The sequence below is a fragment of the Sinohyriopsis cumingii genome, chromosome 12, assembly GCF_028554795.1.
Source record: "Sinohyriopsis cumingii isolate HCF-2022 chromosome 12, ASM2855479v2, whole genome shotgun sequence".
Classification (NCBI taxonomy): Eukaryota; Metazoa; Mollusca; class Bivalvia; order Unionida; family Unionidae; genus Sinohyriopsis; species Sinohyriopsis cumingii.
This window is the reverse complement of record NC_142972.1, coordinates 113,953,337-113,979,768: the sequence shown is the minus strand read 5'-3', so window position 1 is coordinate 113,979,768 and position 26,432 is coordinate 113,953,337. Positions and strand designations below refer to the sequence as shown.

At 33.1% G+C, this 26,432-nt stretch overlaps 1 protein-coding gene across 1 annotated transcript in view; it reads right to left on the bottom strand.

Moving 5' to 3' along the window:
• Nucleotides 1-26,432, bottom strand: part of LOC149787279 (kinesin-like protein KIF15-B) — a 117,503-nt gene that overhangs the window by 66,874 nt on the left and 24,197 nt on the right. The window contains exons 10-14 of the mRNA XM_089977807.1: nucleotides 23,602-23,727; nucleotides 21,398-21,456; nucleotides 10,663-10,726; nucleotides 8,775-8,913; nucleotides 4,464-4,564 (exon numbers count right to left, since the gene is read on the bottom strand). Of these exons, the coding sequence (XP_089833933.1) occupies nucleotides 4,464-4,564; nucleotides 8,775-8,913; nucleotides 10,663-10,726; nucleotides 21,398-21,456; nucleotides 23,602-23,727 (489 nt within the window). The remainder of the gene's footprint in view (nucleotides 1-4,463; nucleotides 4,565-8,774; nucleotides 8,914-10,662; nucleotides 10,727-21,397; nucleotides 21,457-23,601; nucleotides 23,728-26,432) is intronic.

Here is a 26,432-nt window from a genome sequence, read left to right as displayed (position 1 = left end):
AGGATATAAAACCAGTAGATTTCAAACTTTTTTAAAATCAGTACAATGGCTTTAAACCAGCATATATTTTACTGACATCAATTTGCTCTACCATAAAATCTGCCAACAATGATTCTGCAAGTTCCACTTTATCCACTTTTCACCCAGTCTAAAACAAGGTTATCAAATGCATGTATTTGTCACAGAAAAATCATTGCTCATATATGATGGTGTCTGCATATGCCTGGTGACATGATCTCTTACTGAAACATCTTATAAACCACTTTGCATGAAACACACCATGCAAACCTCTAAACAATGTTAAACCTAGGGTCCCAAAGGCAGAGGACACTATGACCTCTAAATCTGGGGAACTAAAAAATATGAAAGGGACAACAAAACAGAAGTAAAATATATGTGCTTTTGCCATTTTAACTTTATTGTCTGCAATTCACTACCATCTTTTCCACTGATGCTTTAATTACTGCTATAATTAATTTGGTGTTTAATGCATTATCTACCAGTGTTTATTATAATAATTCTATTCCCCTCCCTCTTTTTTATCTTCAAACTAAAAATGAATTAATTCAGTGTAAAATTATGCAAGTTTCTGTAAGTAGATAAGTATTTTAAACTCATCATACATGCTGACCCCCAGAGAGAGATAAGAATATATTCTAATAAAAGTGGCAAAAAGCAAAATCTGAGACAAAATGAGTAATCTATATATCTGTACCATGACATAATAAAAGTAATCTATATATCTGTACCATGCCATACGAACAGTAATCTATATATCTGTACCATGCCATAAGAACAGTAATCTATATATATGTTCCCTGCCATAACAGTAATCTATATATCTGTTCCATGCCATAATAGTAATATATAAATAGTAATATATATATCTGCTCAATGCCATAACAGTAATATATATATATATGCTCCATGCCATAACAGTAATCAATATATTTGTACCATACCATAACAGTAATCAATATACCTGTACCATGCCATAAGAACAGTAATCTATATATATGTTCCCTGCCATAACAGTAATCTATATATCTGTTCCATGCCATAATAGTAATATATAAATAGTAATATATATATCTGCTCAATGCCATAACAGTAATATATATATATATATGCTCCATGCCATAACAGTAATCAATATATTTGTACCATACCATAATAACAGTAATCAATATACCTGTACCATGCCATAAGAACATTAATCATTATATCTGTACCATGCCATAATAACAGTAATCTATATATCTGTACCTTGCTATAATACAATAATCTATAGGTTTGTAACCTGCCATAATAAAAGTAATTTCCATGAAAAACGTACATTTATTTTTACTACTAACCTGGATCTGCAGTTAACATTCTTGCCACAAGTTGGCTAAATCCACATGGATTAGTACCAGAACACAAAACAAATTAATAAATTATTTGCATACAACACCCTCTTTAACTAGACTCCATATCCAACTTTCAGTGAATGGTCGTAAAGTCAAGTCAACGAATTCTGTAATGAGCATGAAGATGTGCTCCATCAGAACGCTCATTACATCACTCTTCAATTCTTTCAAAAATTTTTAAAGTGCTATTGATCTGTCCTTTTTCTTATCCAACATATTCTGAAGTTTGTTTCAAAAATCCCCCTCTAACAATTTTCAGTCATATAACTTCCATGAGTTTCAATGATAAAGCCGGTTTTGCTTAACATCTGACATCTTTAATCAATAGAGACTGGTCTGCTATCTAAGTGTGTATTAAAATACACTGAATCTGTGAAATATGGTTTCAAATTGAACAAACCATTCTGTTTTCTTTGAAATGTGCAACATATACAGATGCTGTAAATAGGAAATAAGGAAAGTATACAGAAGTCTATGATGGATAAATGTACTAGTAAGGAAAGCACACAGAGGTCTACAGTGGATAAATGTACTAGTAAAGAAAGCACACAGAAATTTATTATGGATAAATGTATTAGTAATGAAAGTACACAGAGGTCTACAATGGATAAATGCACTAGTAAGGAAAGCACACAGAGGTCTACAATGGATAAATGTGCTAGTAAAGAAAGCACACAAAAATTTATTATGGATAAATGTACTAGTAAGGAAAGCACAGAGGTCTATGATGGATAAAGGCACTAGTAAGGAAAGCACGCAGAGGTCTATGATGGATAAATGTACTAGTACGGAAAGCACAGAGGTCTATGATAAATAAATGTACTAGTAAGGAAAGTACACAGAGGTCTATGATGGATAAATGTACTAGTAAGGTAAACACAGGTCTACAATGGATAAATGTACTAGTAAGGAAAGCACAGAGGTCTATGATGGATAAATGTACTAGTAAGGAAAGCACACACAAAAGTCTATGATGGATGAATGTACTAGTAAGGAAAGCACAAACAGAGGTCTACAATGGATAAATGTACTAGTAAGGAAAATAGTACAGAGAGGTCTACAATGGATAAATCTACTAGCAATGATAGGACACCGGTCTATAATAGATAAATGTACTAGTAAGGAAAGTACAGAGAGGTCTACAATGGATAAATGTCCTATTAAGAAAAGTACAGAGGTCTATGATAGTTAAATGTACTAGTAAGGGAAGTACACAGAAGTCTACAATGGATAAATGTACTAGTAAGGAAAGCACAGAGGTCTATGATGGATAAATGTACTAGTAAGGAAAGTACACAGAGGTTTATGATGGATAAATGTACTAGTAAGGAAAGCACAGAGGTCTACGATGGATAAATGTACTAGTAAGGAAAGCACACACAGAGGTCTATGATGGATGAATGTACTAGTAACCAAAGTACACAGAAGTCTACGATGGATAAATGTACTAGTAAGGAAAGAACAGAGGTCTATGATGGATAAATGTACTTGTAAGGAAATAACAGAGGTCTATGATGGATAAATGTACTAGTAAGGAAAATACACAGAGGTCTATTATAGATAAATGTACTTGTAAGGAAATAACAGAGGACTATGATGGATAAATGTACTAGTAAGGAAAATACACAGACGTCTATTATAGATAAATGTATTAGTAAGGAAAGTAGAGATCTATGATGGATAAATGTACTAGTAAGGAAAGCAGAGGCCTATGATGGATAAATGTACTAGTAAGGAAAGCACAGAGGTTTATGATGGATAAATATACTAGTAAGGAAAGTACACAGAGGTCTATGATGGATAAATGTACTAGCAAGGAAAGTACACAAGTCTACGATGGATAAATGCACTAGTAAGGAAAGAACAAAGGTCTACAATGGATAAATGTACTAGTAAGGAAAGTACACAGAGGTCTATGATGGATAAATGTACTATTAAGGAAAGTACACAGGTTTATGATGGATAAATGTACTAGTAAGGAAAGTACACAGAGGTCTACGATGGATAAATGTACTAGTAAAGAAAGCACACAAAAATTTATTATGGATAAATGTACTAGTAAGGAAAGCACAGAGGTCTACGATGGATAAATGTACTAGTAAAGAAAGCACATAGGTCGACGATGGATAAATGTACTAGTAAGGAAAGTACACAGGTTTATGATGGATAAATGTACTAGTAAGGAAAGTACACAGAGGTCTACGATGGATAAATGTACTAGTAAGGAAAGTACAGAGGTCTACAATGGATAAATGTACTAGTAAGGAAAGCACAGAGGTCTACAATGGATAAATGTACTAGTAAGGAAAGTACAGAGGTCTACGATAGATAAATGTACTAGTATGCAACACTTACATAGAAGAATAGTCTTCTCTTTTAAAAATATTATCAAATTTATGTGTTGCATGGAACAAAGAGATGATGATAAAAATGGAAAACAAATTTGTATGACTTTATTTTGTTCTTTTAATGTACAAAAAAGTGTAATCCATATACAGGTAAGTGTAAGATATAATTAGGTGAAAAAAAAGCATAGTGACTATGCCAAAAGCATAATGATTGGCATGTATGGAAAATACATATACTACCTGCCATCAATGACTTTGCAATGCAATCAAATGAACCAACCTTGTATATTTCAAGTCACAAATCTGGTTTTCATGCAAATGAATCAACACCTGGAAATTTTGAAAGTTCTTGGTAATTCTGATGATTGCTAGCATCAAAACATAGACATCCAAGAAATAACAATTGTACTTATTCATCAACTGGTCCTTACGGTAAATAACCCACACAATAAAAAAACAAATGGTAAGCAGAAGTCAAGATTTTGAGGACATGGGGCTACAAATTGCAAACTTTAATGATCATGTGTTCAACATTCAATACTGTGTAAAGTTATAATGCAGAAATGAGTGCCTATTGATCTGATTGATTGGATATATAAATATACTATATCTTTTTTTGTGTGGAAAAGACAAGGAAGAAGAAATCTACATTCTTAGAGTCTGTGCTAGTGTTTGGTTCAAAAGCTTTAAAATAAAAATAACTCACTGCAATTTCCAGCTCTGCTATGTGTCTCAACCACATGGACTGCAGAAACATTTTCTTGTACTGAGAGTTTGCTCCTGGCTGTATGGAAGTCTGCATGGGCTCTGGAATAATAAAACCGTAAAAGATAGTTCCAATTTGCTACAAGATCTGTTCATTTGCATAACAAATTATTTTGATAATGTGTTTTTTTTTTTTAAAGGACATATTGATTAAAGTAAAAAATTATTTTATCCGTAAGTTTGACCAAAATCAAGCATTAGCTTATGAACCTATGTCAGCAAACCTGCATTGCATACCATTATGTAATTGCTCTTGGAAGGCCTAAGCTAACAGTCCTTCTACCAGATGTTGGTAATGAGTTACAGTCCTCCTACTGGCTGTTGGTAATGAGCTAACAGTCCTTTTACTGGCTGTTGGTAATAAGCTAACAGTCCTCTTACTGGCTATTGTAATAAGCTAACAGTCCTTCTACTGGCTGTTGGTAACAATCTAACAGTCCTTCTACCAGATGTTGGTAATGAGTTACAGTCCTCCTAATGGCTGTTGGTAATGAGCTAACAGTCCTTTTACTGGCTGTTGGTAATAAGCTAACAGTCCTCTTACTAGCTGTTGGTATTAAGCTAACAGTCTTTCTACTGGCTGTTGGTAATGAGATAAACTATTAATATTGTGAAACCCTGCCATGACACTTTCTTATATCATGAATTCACATACATGGTCAAAGAATGGCTCCCAAAATTTTACATTAACAGAAACGAATGAAACCAGACAAAAAGTATTGTTTTAAAACTATTTTTAAGTATTAATAACTGAAATCTCATGAATATCCAAAGAGTGTGTGTAAATAGCTATAGTGAGTAGAATGTAACAGTTTGCATCCTCATTAATCCCTTCTGAGACTCTGAATCACAGTAACTTTTTGCTGCATTCTAAAATCCTTTTGCAGGTTCTAAAGAAAGTGTTTTAAAAAACTGTGTATTTGATTCGGTAAACATTTAACAAATTTCAAAATCAGTGTCTGTTTCCTGACACATTTAAATTTTCAATGATGTTCTTACTTTTTTAGCAACTAAATCCCACAATGAAACAGCACTCTTAATAAAAACTGAACTTGCACTGCTGACGTTTTGAACACGGGTTAGGAGTAAAAACATGATTGTGTCATACTTGGTAATATTGCTAAAATAATGAGCTGTTGTATAACTTGGTTACATTGCTATTATAATGAGAAATGTTATAAAAACTGCAGCAAAGTGACAATATTTAGAACCATATTTTGATTTAAAATTATAACCCAAATCACAAGTCTATTTCCATCGTAAATTTATAACTCAAAACATAACTCCAAAAATATTAAAAAAGGCCTTTTGTATCGGTAGAACATTTATAATGGAATATATCCAGTTTTTAGAGATCAAATGACACATCTCTGCCTCTGTGTGTGTGTGTGTGATTTTGATTTTTAACATAGCTTTATCCTTGTTCCAGTTATATCACTGCGATGACATGTAGGATCACGTCCCACCCAGTCACATTATCCTGACACCAAGCCGACTAGTCCTAATGTTGTGCTCAAAATCTTGGTGGTACAGGTCAAATTTAACTAGAGTACTGCTTCAGTTTGGGAGTTATCTGCTTGAAGAGGAAAGCAGAGCTCCTTCCATAAATTTAAAAAGACTCCAGACCAAAAAATAAAAATTTCCAGACCTAACAATGTGATAAGTAAAATGTGAAAAGATGAGTACTAGATTTTATCTTTAGACTACAACTTCTCCTAAATGCAAAAGAGCAGTCACATTACCAGTGTCCGTAATAATGAAAATTTAAGACTTTTTCAAAACATTTGAGTCATTTTTTTCAAATTTTCCAGTCACTTTCAAGATGTAAAAAACAATTTGTGAAACTGCAGTCCTTTTCCAGATTTCCAGACCTATGTGGGAACCCTAGTTAATACAATGCTGAAATTGACATAAGTTTTGAGAAAAATTAATAATACTGATATGACTTTCAGATGCTGCTTCTGTGACAATGTCGAAACAACAAGTAAAACGTTTACTCAGGGATCATGATGGGTTTCACCATTGTCACAAACTGCAATTTATTTTCCTTACTGGTGTCAAAATATACCATCTGGCAATTTTTTGTGTGACATTGTTGGCTGTTAAAACTTGTATAAACAACCTTGGGTTTGGAATGAAGAAATTCAGAGGCACTATGAAAGGAAGCTGCAAACTTGATATAAAATGCACTGCAATTTATCCGTTATTAGATAAACAAACTCTTTGTTCATATTAATAAGCCATCTTAACAGTGCATTGTTATACCATAATCCACTTATTCTGACATTTGGCCTGAACACTATATGATATGAAATCTCAGCATGTTTTTTGTTGGCATTTCTGGTAGCGGAGATAAACCAGATTAGGCACTATGTCTTAATGGACCTTTCAAACAAAATAGTGTTGGACTATCAACTGCTCGCTAGTAATTAATATATTTATTTAGATTGACCTTTGTATGTGGATGGTAAGTAAAACTCCTCTTCTTTTCACTAATAGAATTAAATCCATCAGAACACTCACATTTTCTGTAGTAATCCCTGTCACAACAGAACACATGTATTCATCATCTGTTGGCCTTTATTAAGTTTCTGATGCATGTGTGAAAGGCAGCATGACTCAGCTACCAAAAATGTGAATTAAACCAACCCCAACCCTCCAAAAAATGGTGATCTACTTCTTGGTCTATCCAATAGTCATGCAACCAGGACTAGCTACAGTTGACCAACTTTTGCAGGCAGGAATAATAACTGCTACAATTGACCAAACGATGGCTAATTCCTTTTATTATTAAAATGTACCAAGAAAAAATAGTTTTGCTGAAACTTCAAAACTGATTACCTTTGAAGCACCAATCGTTCTGTATAAATACTAAGCAAATGAAAAAATCTCAGTGTTAATCAATGTTTTATAATTATTTGATGTTGCTGCTGCCATTTGTTAGGTCCTCCAAAGATGTCCTTTAGTGGTAACTTCAATAACACATGCACCTTTCATCAAAGAAAGCCAACTACAATCTTCAATCAAAACAAAGAACCTTTCATCAAAGAAAGTCAGCACCAAACATAAATAAAAACATTGTTGCATTTCCCAAAGTGACTGGAACATGTTTATTATGCCATGAAAGTTTAATTTTTGCTGAAAAAATTCATGCTTACAGTCAGTACCAATGGCAGCATAAAACACAAATTAAATTTCAAATCTTTTGAAACCATAGATATCTGGCAGTGAAGTTAACTGAAGATGGGGGTATCTTGCTAAGATGTTTGTTTTTAATTTGTTCATGTCTTCATTTCCCAATATATATCCTCACCTCCTGGGTAGCCTCAGCAAGTTGATAGCTCTCTCCAGCTGACCAAAATCTAGACCAATTTAAGTGCATGGACGTATAGTATGTAAACAACTACAGCCACATGCTACTTGCAACAACTGTAGTGAATTATTTTGTGACAACTGGACTTAGATCAAACAAGGAGTACCAATTTTTATGTGTGTGCTATTTTTGTTTTCTTACGGGATGTGAGTCAAACATGGAGTTTATAATGTGATCTATACTCAGTTCATGCAGTTATTATATATATGTACAGTACTTAACGGATTATGGATTGTACTACACAAATTTAAATTCAGTGTACTAGTGTTTTTCAGACTGGTATTTCTCATTTAATCAAAAGCACAAATTTTTGTACCTGGTTTTATTACAGCACACCCACCCCCCTGCCATATTTTAGATAAATGCATCATTTTCTTAGCTAATACATATGCATCATTCAATTTGCAATAAACTGCAGTACAGATTCAGTGATCATGTTTAATACATGTTTTCCCAACACAGATCTTACCATTGTTGATGGCATTGATGATAGACCAAAGTCTCACTTACTGCTCAAGCAGGTGTGGGGAAAAAACCTGTCTCCATTTATCATTTCTTTTTGTTTTCCTTCTTGATGGGGGCATGCTTTATGGCACAGCAACACAAGTAGGTTATTTAGTGCCAAAGCAATTGGAGTAAAGGACACACCATGGTAGCTGAACCAGATTTGTCTGATGGTAGGATCTGAATCCGCGTCCTTTCAGTTGTGATACCAGCACACTGACCACTGAGCAACCAGTGCTCACATCAATTCATTCAAAAAGCTTCTCTTCATTGTCTTTTTATTACATTAAAAAAAACCACTAAGTTTTCAAACCACCTCTTAAGTTGCATACAAAGAACTACATGTACATAAAAAATTCCATCTTCATGGCTAACCTGCTGAAGAAGCTGAAGTAGGGTCAGAACATCCCCTGTTAGTAAGTCCTGATTCATACTCCAGGAGTTTTAATTTTAGCCTCCGGATCTCAGCCTGAAGAACAGCTGTATTCCCTTCTGTGTCTTCATTTATTACAGCCTGGAAAGGACAGCAAACAAATGTAAACAAAAGTTGAAATGTCTGTTTAAAAGTCTCAAACCTTTATACTATTTACACTGACAGTACAGCAAATTTTTCTACTTACAGAATGTTCTGTTAAACTTTCCTTTGCACTGTCAAAACCAGTGATTGAACCCATGATGCAATACCTCTTCCTTATCATGCATCAGGTCAAACATAGTTTAAAACCAGTAAAGTAACTAATGTATATCCTTGTTTGTAAGTCAAGTCCAACTGCAAAGACCCAGATATGTTCGCATAATGTGCCAGCAGATCTGGGTCTGTTCAGCTTGCTAATAGTAATCAGTTGAAAATAACAATTTTTCCCTGATCTGCTGCACATTTTGCAATGGGAGATCAGAATCAATGTAGTTTGCAGTTGGACTCAATTTATGAAAATGTCTGTACATTACACAGGGCTGCCACCTTGAGTGGAATAAAAATCAGGATGTCAAAGGAAAATGAGTACAGCAGGATCATTGTTTGCAACCATATATTTACAAAAAAACTTTAAAAAGGAATTGACATATCTAGTGTCTTATCTATTTATTTGGCAGGAAAAATGTATTCTAGTCATACCATGAAAATCTTTTAAGTTAAAATTTACTGTGTTAATTGAATTGACACACCAAATATCAGCATACAAGATGAAAATGGAAAATTATAGATTTCCACGCATAACTGTTATGTATTCCTCACAGAATATCTGCATCATGTTTGTTCTCTTTAAAGTGCAGCCATCATGAATCAAAAGGTATCAACTGTAGCAATGTTTACAGTCAATTATAAGAATGAGGATTTATAACAGGTGGCAAAATAGCAATCATGTGAGATTTGAACAATGCTGATTGACTCGGAATATCAAATATTTCCACATCTGATTTGTTTGTTTCCCCTTATTGACTCAGTTTTTTTTTTCACTGTAAGATTTAACTTGATGGGAGGGGATTTTAAAAAATTGGGACTTGTTTGTGTGTAAAAAATTGGAACACCTGAATTTTCAGATTTTTAAACACAAAATCTAGATGCTCATGAGTATATTGGGATAAGTGGCAGCCCTACGTTATACTATACTAAACAAAATTTAATTCCAATCAATTAGCATTCGAAAATTATTTTTTATATGGGATTCTGAATGCTTAGATAATCTGTATTTTCTGAACATTCATCTTAAAATTTTAGTTCAAGGTGTTCAAGGACATAAAATGTGAAAAGAACTGGAAAATTTTAATGTACAATGATAATGAATATACATATATATATATATATATATATATATATATATATATATATATATATATATCAGTTAAAAAGGTCTGACATTAATTCAATAAAAAACACTTAATATTCATTCATTCAAGAGCAAAAAGACACAACTGCAAGTGAGGCATCTATGAGAACAGATTATAAAATTCAATTCCACTGTGAAAGTGAGGCATCTAAGAAAATATATAATGAAATAAAATTCCATTGTAAAACTTAGGCATATAAGTGAAGGATAAATTATAAAATTAAAGTCTACTATCAAAGTGAGGCATCTGAAAGAAAAGATTATGAAATTAAGCTTCTTGCAAAACTTTCTAACATGAGTGCAGCCAATCACTGCCTCTTCTCCATCTTGCAATGCAAATTTCAAGTTGTAAACTAACATTTGTGGTTGGAAAGTTGAAATTGCATATCAAAATTCTAGTTATTTGAAATAAGCGTTACTGAACTGTTTGATTCTACCTTGTTTTTAATCATTTTTGCACGTTTTGCAAACTGAAGTGTGGACAATGTTTCTCCAAAACATCTGAAAAAAAAAAAGAAACCAAGTCAAACAAATGTAATGTATATGGCACATGATATGCCCATCCCATGACCTTTTTCCTACTAATGAATAGGGCCTTTAAGTAAGGGAGTTGATCATTGTATGACAAGGGATGTGCCTGGCTAAAGTTTTATGAAATATACAGTAGCCTTGTTAATTTGCTGCTTGCCGATTGGTCTCTTGAACCTTGTCTTTTTATTTGATTACCAAGCTTACATAAGCAATACAGCATGTGCACGCTGTTATGATGCATGAACTGGTGTTCTTTCATTAAAATTTTAATGATCACCAGATAATCTGCCAATTTTGCTAATTGGTGGAACTTTCAGTTCCGAGGGCTGTCAATTATCAAGAGTCTACTGTAAGTAAGAGTTAAAAGGTAACAGCCTAAATAAGGAAACAGACCACTGAATATTATTATCTCTGGATGTGACTTTGACCTTCTGGGCAAATGGTATGACTGAATACACAAAGCTGTCAAGACATATAACAGGCTAAAGTTTAATTAAAAAAATCATTAATTCAAAAGTGATACCCATACAACGATAGTGGACAATGATTTATATTTTCCCTTGCCATGTCCTTGACCTAGAAACAGGACATGCAACACTGTCTATAAATAACTGGCTAAAGTTTCATCTAATATTTTCAGTTGTTCAAATGTAGACAATTCACAAAATTACACTTTCCCATGCCATGGCCTTGACCTTGAGGTCATGCTATTGTACACAACATACTGCATTGTCATTGTATATACTTGGGAGAAGTTTCATTATACCTTCAGTGTTTTAACAGTTTATGCTGGAATACTACATGTCACAGAATTACATTTTCCTTGGTATGACCTTGACCTTAAGGGGCATAGCTTTGGTGTATAACACACCATCTATACATGATATATGTGTACAATCGGCTAAAGTTTCATTGAAATATTTTCATTCATTGAAAAGCTATACTTCATACAGGCATACAAGTGACACAATTACATTTCCTCTTGTCATGACCTTGATTTTGTGACAGGACTAGACTATGGTATACAACATACATTCATATCATAATATATATTTAGGCAAAAGTTCATGTAAATCTCTCCAACAATTACAAAGTTATGGGCCAGACAAATGGGTCATGGTGAGGTTGTAGTACTCATCAAGATGCCATGTTTCATTATTCTAGTTATGTTACTTTTACAAGTAAATAAAATACTATGTGGTCATGAAATAAAAGCCTATGTACAGTATAAATATAGTAAATAAATACTATGTGGTCATGAAATAAAAACCTAAGAACAATACTAAATATAATAAATAAAATGCTATGTGGTCATGAAATAAAAACCTAAGTATAGTACTAAATATAGCAAACAAAATAATATGTGGTCATGAAATAAAAACCTAAGTACAATACTAAATATAGTAAATAAAAAATTATGTGGTCATGAAATAAAAACCTAAGTACAATACTAAATATAAGTCACAAATATGCAATGAGGGTGTAGTGTTCATCAAGATGCATCTCCTAACCAACATTTTATGAGCCTAAGTATAACACACACATACACACACTCACTCCATTTAATAGTCAGATGACTGGACAGGCATATCCATGGACAGACAATGTCATAGCACAACTTAATACTCAACTTAAGACAGGCATACCCATGGACAGACAATGTCATAGCACAACTTAATACTCAACTTAAGACAAGCATATCCATGGACAGACAATGTCATAACACAACTTAATACTCAACTTAAGACAGGCATATCCATGGACAGACAATGTCATAGCACAACTTAATACTCAACTTAAGACAAGCATATCCATGGACAGACAATGTCATAACACAACTTAATACTCAACTTAAGACAGGCATACCCATGGACAGATAATGTCATAGCACAACTTAATACTCAACTTAAGACAAGCATATCCATGGACAGACAATGTCATAACACAATATATTCAACTCAAGACAGGCATAAAAGACAGATTTTAACACAAATCAGGACAATTAGTACAAATGTACTCATATCCCTACATGAGATTCATTAATGTACACATATCATCAATACATGAAAGGTTCAATAAGGGCTGTTCCATTAAAACATACATGGGACCAGGGGAAGGCAGTTTTGAAATTGGGTAGCCACCTTAAGATGTTATTAAAGCCCTTCTGGACCCACCGACAGAATGCATTGAACAATAAAATCCCCCACCAATAGAATTTATTTGGGATATATATATCACAGGGGTCAGTAGTGTAAACATACATCTAGTAGCTGGTTAATCATAAAAATTACTTTTGTGTTGAAATGTCTCTGGTCAATAACTTAACAAATAATTTAGCCCTTTTTTAATCTATTTGGATGGATCAAAATTATTAATAGTCATGTTTTTTTTATATTAATCTGAGATTTGTCTTCTTTACACATTGTTTAATGACATGTAGAAGTTCATAAAGAGAATCAGGTCTGTCAATATGAGATGTACTCAATTATTCAACATACAGGTAAATTTATAAATTATTAGATCCAAAGTATAAAACAAAAAATTTCAATTTATGCTTCAATTGCACTGAATCAGCAGCCTGCAATTTTAAATTAATGTTATGAATAAGGTGTTATTATTGTGCCTTTGTGATTTAAATGACTGCCCTTGTTTACCTGGCTTCAGTATGTCAGGTGTTAAAAATAGTATAATTGAGCTAATTTCCTCCAATGGACCACACAAATCAAACTCATAACAAATTAAACGTGGTATCAAAGAAACATTACAACAAAGCATTTTTAATTTGCCCATGGAAATTAAACTTTGACCTTTTATAAAAAAAAATAACACTTTATCCAAGAACGTATAAAATCTTTACCATTGTTTATTTTATCCAACTGTCTTGTGTTCTGTGCTTTCTGTGAACCAAAATGTTTACAAAGTTTAAACCTGATAACTCTTCCTATTTTACAAGAACATGTAAATGAAGTAATCTTATTAAAATCAGATCTCCACTGTCCTACTTGAAGACCTAACAGCAACAGCTTAGGGGTCATATTCTGTTGACCTATCGTATTACCATAGTTGCTAATTTTATCAGCCACTCAGGTGAAGTCTTATATCTTCGGGTTTGGGAGACTGAGCATTATGGTTAAACAGCATCAATCTGTGCCAAATGTTCTGATTCACTTTCAAATTTTTGAAAACTGAATCTCCATTGGCAAATTAAAAGGCCACCAGAACATGACCCCTAAGCAGCCCATGTCAGATCTTCACATAGGACAGTGGAGATCTGATTTTAGTTAGATTGGTACACGAGGACACTTGTTATCTTATGTCAGAAAATAATGGAAACCCTGATGTGTGTGTGTGTATGTGTATGTATATATATATATATATATATATATATATATATATATATATATATATATATATATATATATATATATATATATATATAAACTAATAAAAGTTTATAAATTTCATTTATGTTACTTTGGTAAACATTGTATTCAAGATTATAGTTCTAAATTTGATGTGCATTTCTGTAGGACTATCTCTAGCAGACCAGATCCAGTTGGGTCATTATGCTTATGTTAATCATAGTGTATAAGGGCTGGGCCCATTGCCAGAAAAAAGATAGCCAAAGTGTTCCAACATAAAATACAAACCTAAATCTGGCTGTCGGAGTTAATATTTTTGGTCAGCATGTTTCAAAGCAACATTAGGCTTTGTTAAGTATGAACACTGATGGCTGAGAGTCAAAAACTGGCATATCTGAGTGATGACTGGCACTTAAAAAGTTGTTAGGGCTGCAGAGAAAGAGTATTTAACATGCCTAGATATAAATTGCAAAACCATGACATGCATGCAGGATTGCTACAATGTCTACATTCTTCTTTATATCTTCTCTTTTCCAAAACAATGAGCACATCTAAAATGTTATTCTATGACCACTCAATAATCCTGTTCGTAGGAGATGAAAAATGTGATAAACAAGGTCACCATATATTGATTGACATTATATGTAATATTTATACTAAATTATGCATGGCTCTGTATGTCTTATTATTTATAGTTGGGAAGGAGTCTACATAATACTTCAAAACAGCATTTAATTTAACATCTTTATTTCCAAAAATTTTTATCAAAATGATTTCTTACAAATGTTGTGTTTCAATCTTTAACAGGTTAAAAACAATAAATCGCCCAAACTTAACTTAAGAAATTCAAGTTTGTCAAGAATATATGTGACCACATGTAATTTGAGACCCCATAAAGTTAACCAACAAACTTAGAACTCAATATATTGTTCATGACAACTCCATCTGAAACGAAGCTAACACAAGCAGTTTTGAACCTAACCCTTGTATCTAAATCCATGTCATCTTACAGATCACAAATACATGGACATGTACCTAGATCATAGCAACAGGCTCATGGCAGCAAATGTGATTTTAAAAACTACATTAACATGTAAAACAATGACCAATGCTCAATATGAAATTCTATAAACATCAATAAATGCCATCCCTAAATGGCGAACTTTCAATTCTGAACATGTACTCTGGTAATTTAAACTGCTAAAACAAAGTTAACAGAAATTTCAATAGAACCAGTAAATCTCTTTTCTTTCAACGTTTTACATCTTGACATTTTTAAGAGATTCGTCATTTCAAAATTCAAAGTAAGATCTTCTTAAAACTGTCAAATTTTTTCAGGAAATCCTTTTCAGACATCTTAATGCCTTGGGCTAACAGAGGTAGATACCTGTAAAATAAGAAAAGAACTGATAAGCACTATTAAAAATTGGAACTATATGAGATAACCCCTAATACACACATACTTAAATCCTGAACATAATCAGTCAGTGTTCTATAACAGTAACCAGTGTTGTAACTGTTTCATGTTTGATACCAAAATGTGACCCCACATTGCAGCAGAAGTTAACAAGATACTTAAATATATGTGAAATAACGCACTCTTCATTGTAATTTATCTACATGTAACATAACACGTAAATGTACAAGCTGCATGGGTTTTAAAACTATCTGCAGTTGAAGGAAACTCTGTAAACACCTTTGTATTATGAACACGAATACCCTCACCAAATGGATTGGTAGTGCAACCAGAGTAACACCATACAGACTTTTGTTGAGATGTATACACATAATAATATTTATCGTAAAATTTTTAAACAGGAAATCATTCAAAGAAAGCCTATGATATTTTGTACAATTTATTAACATCACCTAAATAAAACAACCACTGTTTCACTTTGAACCTGTTGGCTACTTTCTTTTTTACTCCTTTCTGCATAAAGTATTGAACTCAATTTGGTGACCTTTTTTTTTTAAAGATGAATACAAATTGTTTTGTACTAAAGTCACCAATTGATTCACCACAATGATTCTGGATATAACAGTACTGACACTTTCTTGGATTTCTATCTGGAAAAAGCAATGAAATGTCATCTAGGCTATGAGAGAAGGAGCAGCTATATTTTGAAACTTTTAAAAAAGTCTTTTAAAGGGAAGTACACCCTACTGACCAATAAGAATTTCTAGGAATCTAAGAAAAAACTATTTGATTATTTACTGATTTAGCACCAGGGCATTGTAATAAAGTGCCTTGCCTATGTTGGCATAGACTGAGTGGAGGTGAAGGGAAGGACTTTTAACTTATATATATGTGTGTGTGTGTGTACCAGAGATATAACAGCTAAAATAAAATAAATTATATAATAATTCTGTAAATATAATTAAAATTTCATGCAGTCATTCCAACCTTTCAATTAAAAAAACCCTAAAAAGACAAACTATTTTGTCTCATCATCACTGCTGGCTTAACAGGAGTTATTATTCCAGGTGAGGATAAGGGGCTGTCCATTCAGTACATATGCAAACAATCATTCCCTTCCCCTGCCACCTTACAGGATGTAGTTTTATCTACCCCCTCCCATGAGCATACATATGATTTTGCTTAGTACTCCCCTTTAAACACAGTCAATTTGTTTGCATTTTGAATCAAACGGGAGTTTTTTTAGTAGCACGGTCTCCATATTTGAATGGGAAAGTCCCTGTTTTCAAGCAAAAGTAAATTTTGGAGTTACATATTTATCTGTTCATTATTTTTAGAAATATTAAAACTGTAAATTGCTAATATTGGATGCAGATGGCAGTTTTTACTGCAATGCATCATCCATTCTGGAAACCAGAAAAGGACACAAGGGCTCATCTAGCTGCTTACAATTTACCTACAATCAGTTATATATGTACTATAAAAAGCTACAAGGGAGGACACTTCTACCCTTTTTACATGACTTGTATGGCCATGATCACACCTGCTTAATAGGCAAGTACTGTATACTGAATGGCTGACTGCCCTCTCATTGACCAATCAAAAATTATGTACTGCACAAATTTATAACATCTTTCCTTGATGCTTTTCATTTTAGAAATTGGTAAGGGGGTACAAACAAATTGGAAGGTGTGAAAATACTATAGGTTGTTTGTTGTAGGCTATGGCAAATAGGTTTAATTGTAGCCTTAATAAAGATTTTGTCATTAGGTGTATATGTACTACTTGGTCTTATCCCCACCCCTACATATAAATATTCAAACTTCAAATCCCCCCTGTACATACAAAATGGACAGTTCCAAACAAAACAAAGTTTATTCCAAAGTCAACATAAGATTCACACTAAAGCTAACATGTGAACTCAAAAAGACTTCTAGTGCATCCATTATGTAAATTATTAATGTGAATAAAAATAGGCATGGAATGTAAAGCAGCATGTATATTTTGGAAATATTAACTGTCCAAAAGTTTAGCAACTTGACATGCACAGAGACAAAATCTATACATAAAGTCAACAATGTTTAATTCAACCTGCTACTATGATATCATTGTACTTAAGTTTTGAGGAGATGGCAGGATACTACAAAGCAGACAATTCTAATAATCATCTAACAAGCAACAACTAACCACATAGTTACTAAATACCTGCATGATTATGACCACCACCAATGAAATTAAGAACTGTTACCTATTAAGAATCTGAAGCATCAATGAAAAAACCCAACACATTTTGACTTGGATCAAACAAAGTTACTTTTTAATTAGGTATGCATTGTATAATTTCCTTGCAGAAATAACTAGAAGATTGGGTGAACATTGATCTATTACTCACTAACTCATTGGTTTCAAGATAATTTTCTTATTTTTATTCTAAAACTTTAACTTCCTTTCCATATATTGCCACTTATTACAATAGTTCCCATATTTCTTTTAAACTATCACAGTAATTAAACAAAATTAATGCAACTGAATACAAATAGTTCACTTAAAGTGTCACATAAGATACTTCATAGAAACATACAACTGGTAATGCCAATGTTATAATGCTCTACACTGCTTCCATTTCAACTTTAAAGCATCATCAATCCAAAAACATCGGAATTATCTATGGAGACTCCAATAAAAAACAAGCATTCATTTCTGTCAGCAAAAAAAAAATATGAAAAAAAAAAGAAAACCAGTAAACACTCCTTCAACCAATTAACACAAGGTAACTAATGCAAAATCTGCCTCTTCACTAACTACGTGTTGTTGTAATGGTTTATGACCTACAGAAATGAGTGTCTATTACAAAAATGTTCATAAGCACTTAATAAATGGATTTTCACTAGTATTTTACCACCTTTTGATTAGCTTGCTGAAAAAATAATAGAACTTACCTGTAAGGCAGTCAATTATTTTTTGAGGCTGTGCTTTCTCAACCAAATACCGATTTCTTTCACAGCTGAAAACATGTCTCACCGCATTACTGTCACAATCCGGCTGCATTTGCTTCTTTTCAAACGCACATTGTATCAGATCAGAATGATGCAACCCAAGTCTCAAGAGACTAAAATTAATGTGGCCACAGAATTTATACTTTCATTTTGTAAGGAGATTGATTAAAAAATCTGCTAGTTTTCCTTATGGTTAAGAAAATAAAGACAGAATGTCACTTTGTTTATGATTAGTAAAAAAACAAATGTAGCGTCACGTGGTAGGCTTTACCGACCTATTTATAGGTGATAAATGAGAATGTTTTAAAGTTATATAAATACGGTGTGCATAACATAAATTATGAAAGTACATGGTTGAATGGCCACACACTTTTTAAATATAAGATCAAATAAATTATGAATATGATGACAGGATATCTAAATTGGAAGTTTTCAGTTACATTTAGCTTTCACTTTTAGACTGACCTCCAGAGTCAATAATTTTAAACACCTATAGAAGCAATTTTAATTAATAAACAACCAGGGACAGGAGCAATTTTGAAACTAAACTACCCTGGCATATGTTTTTAAAAGTGCCATCCCCATGTCCCATGTGTTTTAATAGAACAGCCCTAATGTACACATATCATCCCTACATGAAATTCACTAACATACACATATCATTCCTACATGAAATTCACTAACATACACATATCATTCCTACATAAGATTCACTAATGTACACATATCCCTACATGAAATTCACTAATGTACACATATCATTCCTACATGTGATTCACTAATATACACATATTATCCCTACATGTGATTCACTAATGTACACATATCCCTACATGTGATTCACTAATGTACACATATCCCTACATGAGAGTCACTAATGTAAACATATCCCTACATGAGAGTCACTAATGTACACATATCATCCCTACATGAAATTCACTTATGTACACATATCCCTAAATGAGATTCACTAATGTACACATATCATTCCTACATGTGATTCATAAATGTACACTTATCATCCCTACATGTGAGTCACTAATGTACACATATCCCTACATGAGATTCACTAATGTACATATATCCCTACAAGAAATTCACTAATGTACACATATCCCTACAAGACATTCACTAATGTACACATATCCCTACATGAGATTCACTAATGTACACATATCCCTACATGAGTCACTAATGTACACATATCATCACTACATGTGATTCACTAATGTACACATATCATTCCTACATGAGATTCACTAATATACACATATCCCTACATGAGATTACCTAATGTACACATATCCTTACATGAGAGTCACTAATGTAAACATATCCCTACATGAGAGTCACTAATGTACACATATCATCCCTACATGAAATTCACTTATGTACACATATCCCTAAATGAGATTCACTAATGTACACATATCATTCCTACATGTGATTCATAAATGTACACTTATCATCCCTACATGTGAGTCACTAATGTACACATATCCCTACATGAGATTCACTAATGTACATATATCCCTACAAGAAATTCACTAATGTACACATATCCCTACAAGACATTCACTAATATACACATATCCCTACATGAGATTCACTAATGTACACATATCCCTACATGAGTCACTAATGTACACATATCATCACTACATGTGATTCACTAATTTACACATATCATCCCTACATGAGATTCACGAATATACACATATCCCTACATGAGATTACCTAATGTACACATATTATCCCTACATGATTACATAATGTACACATATCACCTCTACATAAGAGATTCATTAATCTTACAACAACAGTCAATGTGTCAACACCTTTCAAGTTTCCATTTTTGTAAACAGATGCTTTGCATTAAGTGATATGAGAAAATAAATTCTTACATGTATTACTGTCATAGTACTACACAGACTTACATGTATTACTGTCATAGTACTACCCAGACTTACATGTACTACTGTCATAGTACTACACAGACTTACATGTATTACTGTCATAGTACTATACAGACTTACATGTATTACTGTCATAGTACTACACAGACTTACATGTATTACTGTCATAGTACTACACAGACTTACATGTGCTACGGTCATAGTACTACACAGACTTACATGTGCTACGGTCATAGTACTACCCAGGCTTATGTGTGCTTTTTGAGGCAATTCCTGAACAAAAAGTTGTTTTTACCTTTAAAATGTATCTAAATGGTGATAATAAATTATGCATTTTGCATATTTTATAATCTTAACAGTAGTTTTACAGTCACACTTACTATCTCTACTGGAAATGTGATCAAATGTATCAATGCAATGTGTTCTAATGTGCCATAGCAATGTGTTCATATATGCCATGACAATGTTTTCCAATGTGCCATAGCAATGTATTCCAATGTGCAATAGCAATTTTTTTCAATGTGCAATAGTATTGCATTCCAGTGCTCCATAACAATGTATTCAAATGTGCCATAGTAATTCGTTCAACTTTGCAATAGGAATGTGTTCCAATGTGCCATAGCAATGTTTTCCTATATGTCACAGGAATGTGTTCTTATGTTCCAAGGAAAATTATTCCAATGTGCCATAGCAATGTGTTCCTAGTTTCCATAGGAATGTGTTCCAATGTACCATAGAAACGTTTTCCTTTATGTCACAGGAATATGTTCCTATGTTCCACAGGAATAGGTTCCAATGTGCCATAACGTGTTCCTATATGCCATAGAAATATGTTCCAATGTGCAATAGTAAAACTACCATTAACCAATCACTTCTCCAGACCCTGTAATACAAAATCTTTACACTTAAATTCACTTCACAAGTAAATCCCTTGACTTCCGAGTACTTACTTAGCTCCAGGATGGATGCATGCTATCATGTGTGTTCTTGCATTTCCTCCCAGAGAGTTCTGCAACATATCATTGTATAATTAGAAATTATTGAAAAGATTCTATGATGCATATGGCATATAAGTGTAATCCAAGTGGACAAAAAGAGTAATCCCAGCAGAAAAAGAGTAATCTACATATAACATGATAAAAATTCAATGAGCATATGTACAAAATGATTTATTTACCCCTTCTGGGCTTTTGATATCAATTACTGGTTCAAATTTTCATATATAGCACTTTGAGCTTTAAAGAGCAACAGTCTCTCATACTGCCTTTCAAAACACTTTGTACCAGCTGAGATTATGAATGTTTTGCACACCAGTAGAGAACCAAGTACTGGGTTACAGAGCCTGGATCTGAATTTTATTTTTGTTAACAATACTGAACAATCTCTCACAGTCAGCATTAGAATGGTAAAGAACCAATATTCATAACCTGACAAAGAAGAGGGAATATATATCTTCCAGCTATTGGATCGTTTAGCGAGGAAATAAGGTGCCATTGCATATCAACTCTATCTGCATAGTACATTGTCAGGTAGAATGCCAACTTGGTACTTTAGGGGTTCTTCTTCTAATTTATCGGCAGGCTTTCCTGCAGCATGGTGCATCATATGACAGGGACAACCTGATTATGTACACTGATGGAGACATTTTTCAAAATATAGAATACAACTGCTTTATGAATTCCAGTAATCACTGATGCATTATCAGCTGAAAACCCCATACAGTTCTGCCAACTTATGTTTATTCAAAGCATTACTGAGCAAATCAAAAATGTTTTCACCAGTGGAATATACTGATAATTCTGACGTTGCCCTTTTCATTGTCAAAGTCCCTTACACAGACTGGGTACAACTTTTTGTCATCGTAATCACTGCTCCTGTCTGTTGCAATACTAAACGAACCAATTTTCATGGCTTCTGCAATTTTAAGTGAATTATCTTCTGCTAAACACCTAAAAATATTAGATGATTTTGTTCTTGCACATGCATATTTGGAATCAGGAAACATCCGTTTGAACAAAGGACCACCCTAGTCTTCTACTGCTAGGGGCAGTCCGTGTTCTATTAAGAACTCTGTAAATAACGCCTCTGCATTTTTATTAGTTCTGCTGTGAAAAAGAAATTACAAGTTACCTTAGTATTTGAGTTAGTAAAACTAGCTAATTCAAGGTTTCTTTGTTTTACCATCATGACCAATATTAAAATCCTTTCCACACAGCCAGCAGTGGGTCTGAAGCTGCCCTAGAATTGAATGCTGTATTGTGTAATTCATGTATTCATCCCTGAATCAGGTTTTCGTCTTTTTCTAATCCATCTGTGAAATTATTTGAAAAACATTTTTGCCCTAACACATGCATCTACTAGAATAAATCTGGCTTGACTTTTAGTGCCAAATACCTACAGACTGGTTCTGTGCCAGATATGAATTAGAACAATGAATCTGCAAGCAAAGATTAAAAATTAGAAAACCAGTTAGTTCTCTCCTAACTAAGCCATACAACTGCTATAAATAGAAACCAAGGTCAAAAGTTTGAAAGTAGAAACCAGCATGTTTCTTGGAAATAGGGCAGCTGCTGTAAGTAGAACATTATACTTTTTAGGAAAGTGCATGCAAGGTTACAGACAAGTGTACTTTTATGTCGTAGTTACATAGAAGCAGTCTTTTCTAGAATACGGTCTGAAAGATTAATGGGATGTTAATAAAAATAAGAAAACAAATTATTAACTTTTTGGGAGGGAGACAAATGAAAATGCATATTCGGAATACATTTATGCATAAGGCATAATTTAGTGACAAAAAAGTGTAATGATTAGGCCAAAAGCGTAATGGTTGGCATGTATCATTCGGACATGTTTTTCTTCGCTAGTCTCCAGTGTGATGGTAATACATGCATTATGTACATTTAAAACCATTACAAACACTGCAGGATATAAAGACAGGATAGACAGCTTGAATAATTAAGGCCTTAGTCAATATCTACCAATGTCCTTCAGGCTCAAGAACAGGACATAAAAGGATATATCATTCTGCAAGATTTTGACTTGAAAGTACTGACTGCTACAAATTTCTACTCATTTTCAACTGTTATTTCTGAAGAAAAATTTATTTATGACTAAAATCTGTGGAAAAGTATACAATGCATGAAGAAAAACTTACCCGTAAAAGGAATGTCAGCTTTGAATCCCTATATGGAACATGTTTAGTCTTTCCATTTGCACAGCTGACTAGAGAATTTATTACATTTCCCAGTGTTGAAAGGGACTGATTAATGTTACTGGCCTCCTGAAACAAGAACAGACACAATTTACTTGTATTAGACAATGCACATGATAATACTTCATAATTTCATTTACCTGAATGTAAAAAAAAAATCAACATTTTCCTGAATTCTATAAATTCAACATTTTCGAGTTACCTTTCAAATTTTCATCCAGTTATAAACTTCTGCAAATGGACGCCACTTGATTTGTTGGCATTACATATAATGAATGACAGAACTGCTTTTAATATTTAAAAATATGTTCACAAGTTGAATTAGCTCTTAAATTAGTTTTGTCAACATTTATTCAGTCTATCAACAAATTATTTCAGACTAGTGTTGCACTTAGGGTCCCAAGGATAGGGGATACCTGCTCCTGCCCCCATCATCATAATTTAGGGGTCACACAATATTTTAAAGAAACTAAAGAAAACTGTTGGAAATAATACCCTAGTAGTGCTAAAAAAGGAGATGATCTCATTTTTTTTAGTGTTGCCACCTTAGCCTTGTTGTCTGCACTGTGCTCTCACATTTTGCTTGGACACCTACAGGTTTGCAATAAACATTTTATCATGTGCTCCAGTAACTCAGGAAAATATCAGCACATTTGACTATCTGCTTTACATGAAATGAGTTGCACTATGGAATTTTCCATTCCAAATCTTCCTCACATTTAACTTTATTTGTTCTCTCATTACTACCAGCATTTAATAAATAAATTATGAATGAAATGACAAATGAGTACTTGCATAAATTTTGTCCCTTTTGTTATTAATTTGACCTATATAAAATTTCAATCTTCCTTGAATAGACTTTATCCTAAAAAATATGTAACACTAGATGCCCACAAAAAACTTTACACTGTAACTCAGCCATCTACCACAAACCTTGGACATTTACATTCCCAAATACCACAAAGGTGGCGCTCACCAGATAATATGTACTTCTGAGAGAGTGACGTATGTAAGGTGAAGTAGTTCGCATTTAAAACATGCACAGTGGAGAGAATGTTTGCATACCTCTATGCTACATTAATGTAATGTGGATGATATTTCTTTTGGAAATTGTACTTTTGGAAATTTTACATGATTTAAGCACACTGCTAACTAAAATGACTGCTCCTTGTGTTAAAAAAATCAATCTGAATTAGTCTAAAGTACACTATACATAGCAGCTATTAAAATAGGGAAAATGAATTTTGCCAGACTAGACAATACCAGCTTCTGAAAGTGCAATGAATGAATTACCAAATATATAAAATGTAAAAGAAGTTATCAGCTCTTTTTTATACAATTTACCTCTGAAGTTCAGGAAGTGAAAATGACCAAGTAGAGCTAGCACTTTTTTGAAAGGTGCACATTTGAAGTAAGGCCAAGCTGTATACTCTATAACCCATAGTACACCCATCAATCATACACCAAAATAAAGGGAATTAAAGGTTCTTTGCATTATACCTAAGATATACAAGGTCTTTTTTAAATAGCCAGTATAACCAGTGAGGAAAGCCGGGGACATTCTTTTTCTTTAAAATCCTAACCCTATGCAAAATGCAAAACTGTATAGCGCCACCTTAAAGAAAATAAAAAAATGTTTGCAATTATTTTTTTTAATTTTCTTATAATTATGTATGATGTTCTGAATAAAATGGTACATTCATATTGATGTTAAGCATGAAAATAAGCTAATTATGATCATTTTTCTCTTGCTTACATAATTTGCCATGAGGTATGTTTGTGTGAGTAGTGACCTTAATTATGGGGAAATTAGAAGTCGTAGAATATAGGAATAGAGTCAACTTAAATTTAAAACTGTTGCAATAAGTGACAGAAATATATGGTGAAAATGTCTCTTTTCATTTATTTGCAATGAAATAAAAAAATAAATGAAGAGAAAGTGAATTCGCTTCTTCCATATTAAACAATAGGCAAATATTTTACACTTTGACCTTTGACCTTTATGAAGCTGATGAGTTACCTCCCTTTTCTAATTGTAAAATTCATTGTTGATATCTCAAAAATAATTCTGGCTAGTTTCATGTTCCTGTCATTCAGCATAACATTGGTTGTTATGTTTACAAAATGTAATGTGCATTCTTAAAATAGCTCACTTTTATCATGGGGGGGGGAGGTTGGACTTGTTAGAGACTCTGACACTCATAAATACTGTTCTGTGGGGAAAAAGGCAGGAGAATTATTCATAAGGATTGTTTTGATGCTTGCGACTTAAATGTTTCAGCCATATAAACATAATTAAATCATACAAAAATAATACCTACATCTTCTTTATGGTGGCGCTCACCAGATAATATGTACTTCTGAGAGAGTGACGTATGTAAGGTGAAGTAGTTCGCATTTAAAACATGCACAGTGGAGAGAATGTTTGCATACCTCTATGCTACATTAATGTAATGTGGATGATATTTCTTTTGGATATTGTACTTTTGGAAATTTTACATGATTTAAGCACACTGCTAACTAAAATGACCGCTCCCTTGTTTTAAAAAAATCAGTCTGAATTAGTCTAAAGTACACTATACATAGCAGCTATTAAAATAGGGAAAATGAATTTTGCCAGACTAGACAATACCAGCTTCTGAAAGTGCAATGAATGAATTACCAAATATATAAAATGTAAAAGAAGTTATCAGCTCTTTTTTATACAATTTACCTCTGAAGTTCAGGAAGTGAAAATGACCAAGTAGAGCTAGCACTTTTTTGAAAGGTGCACA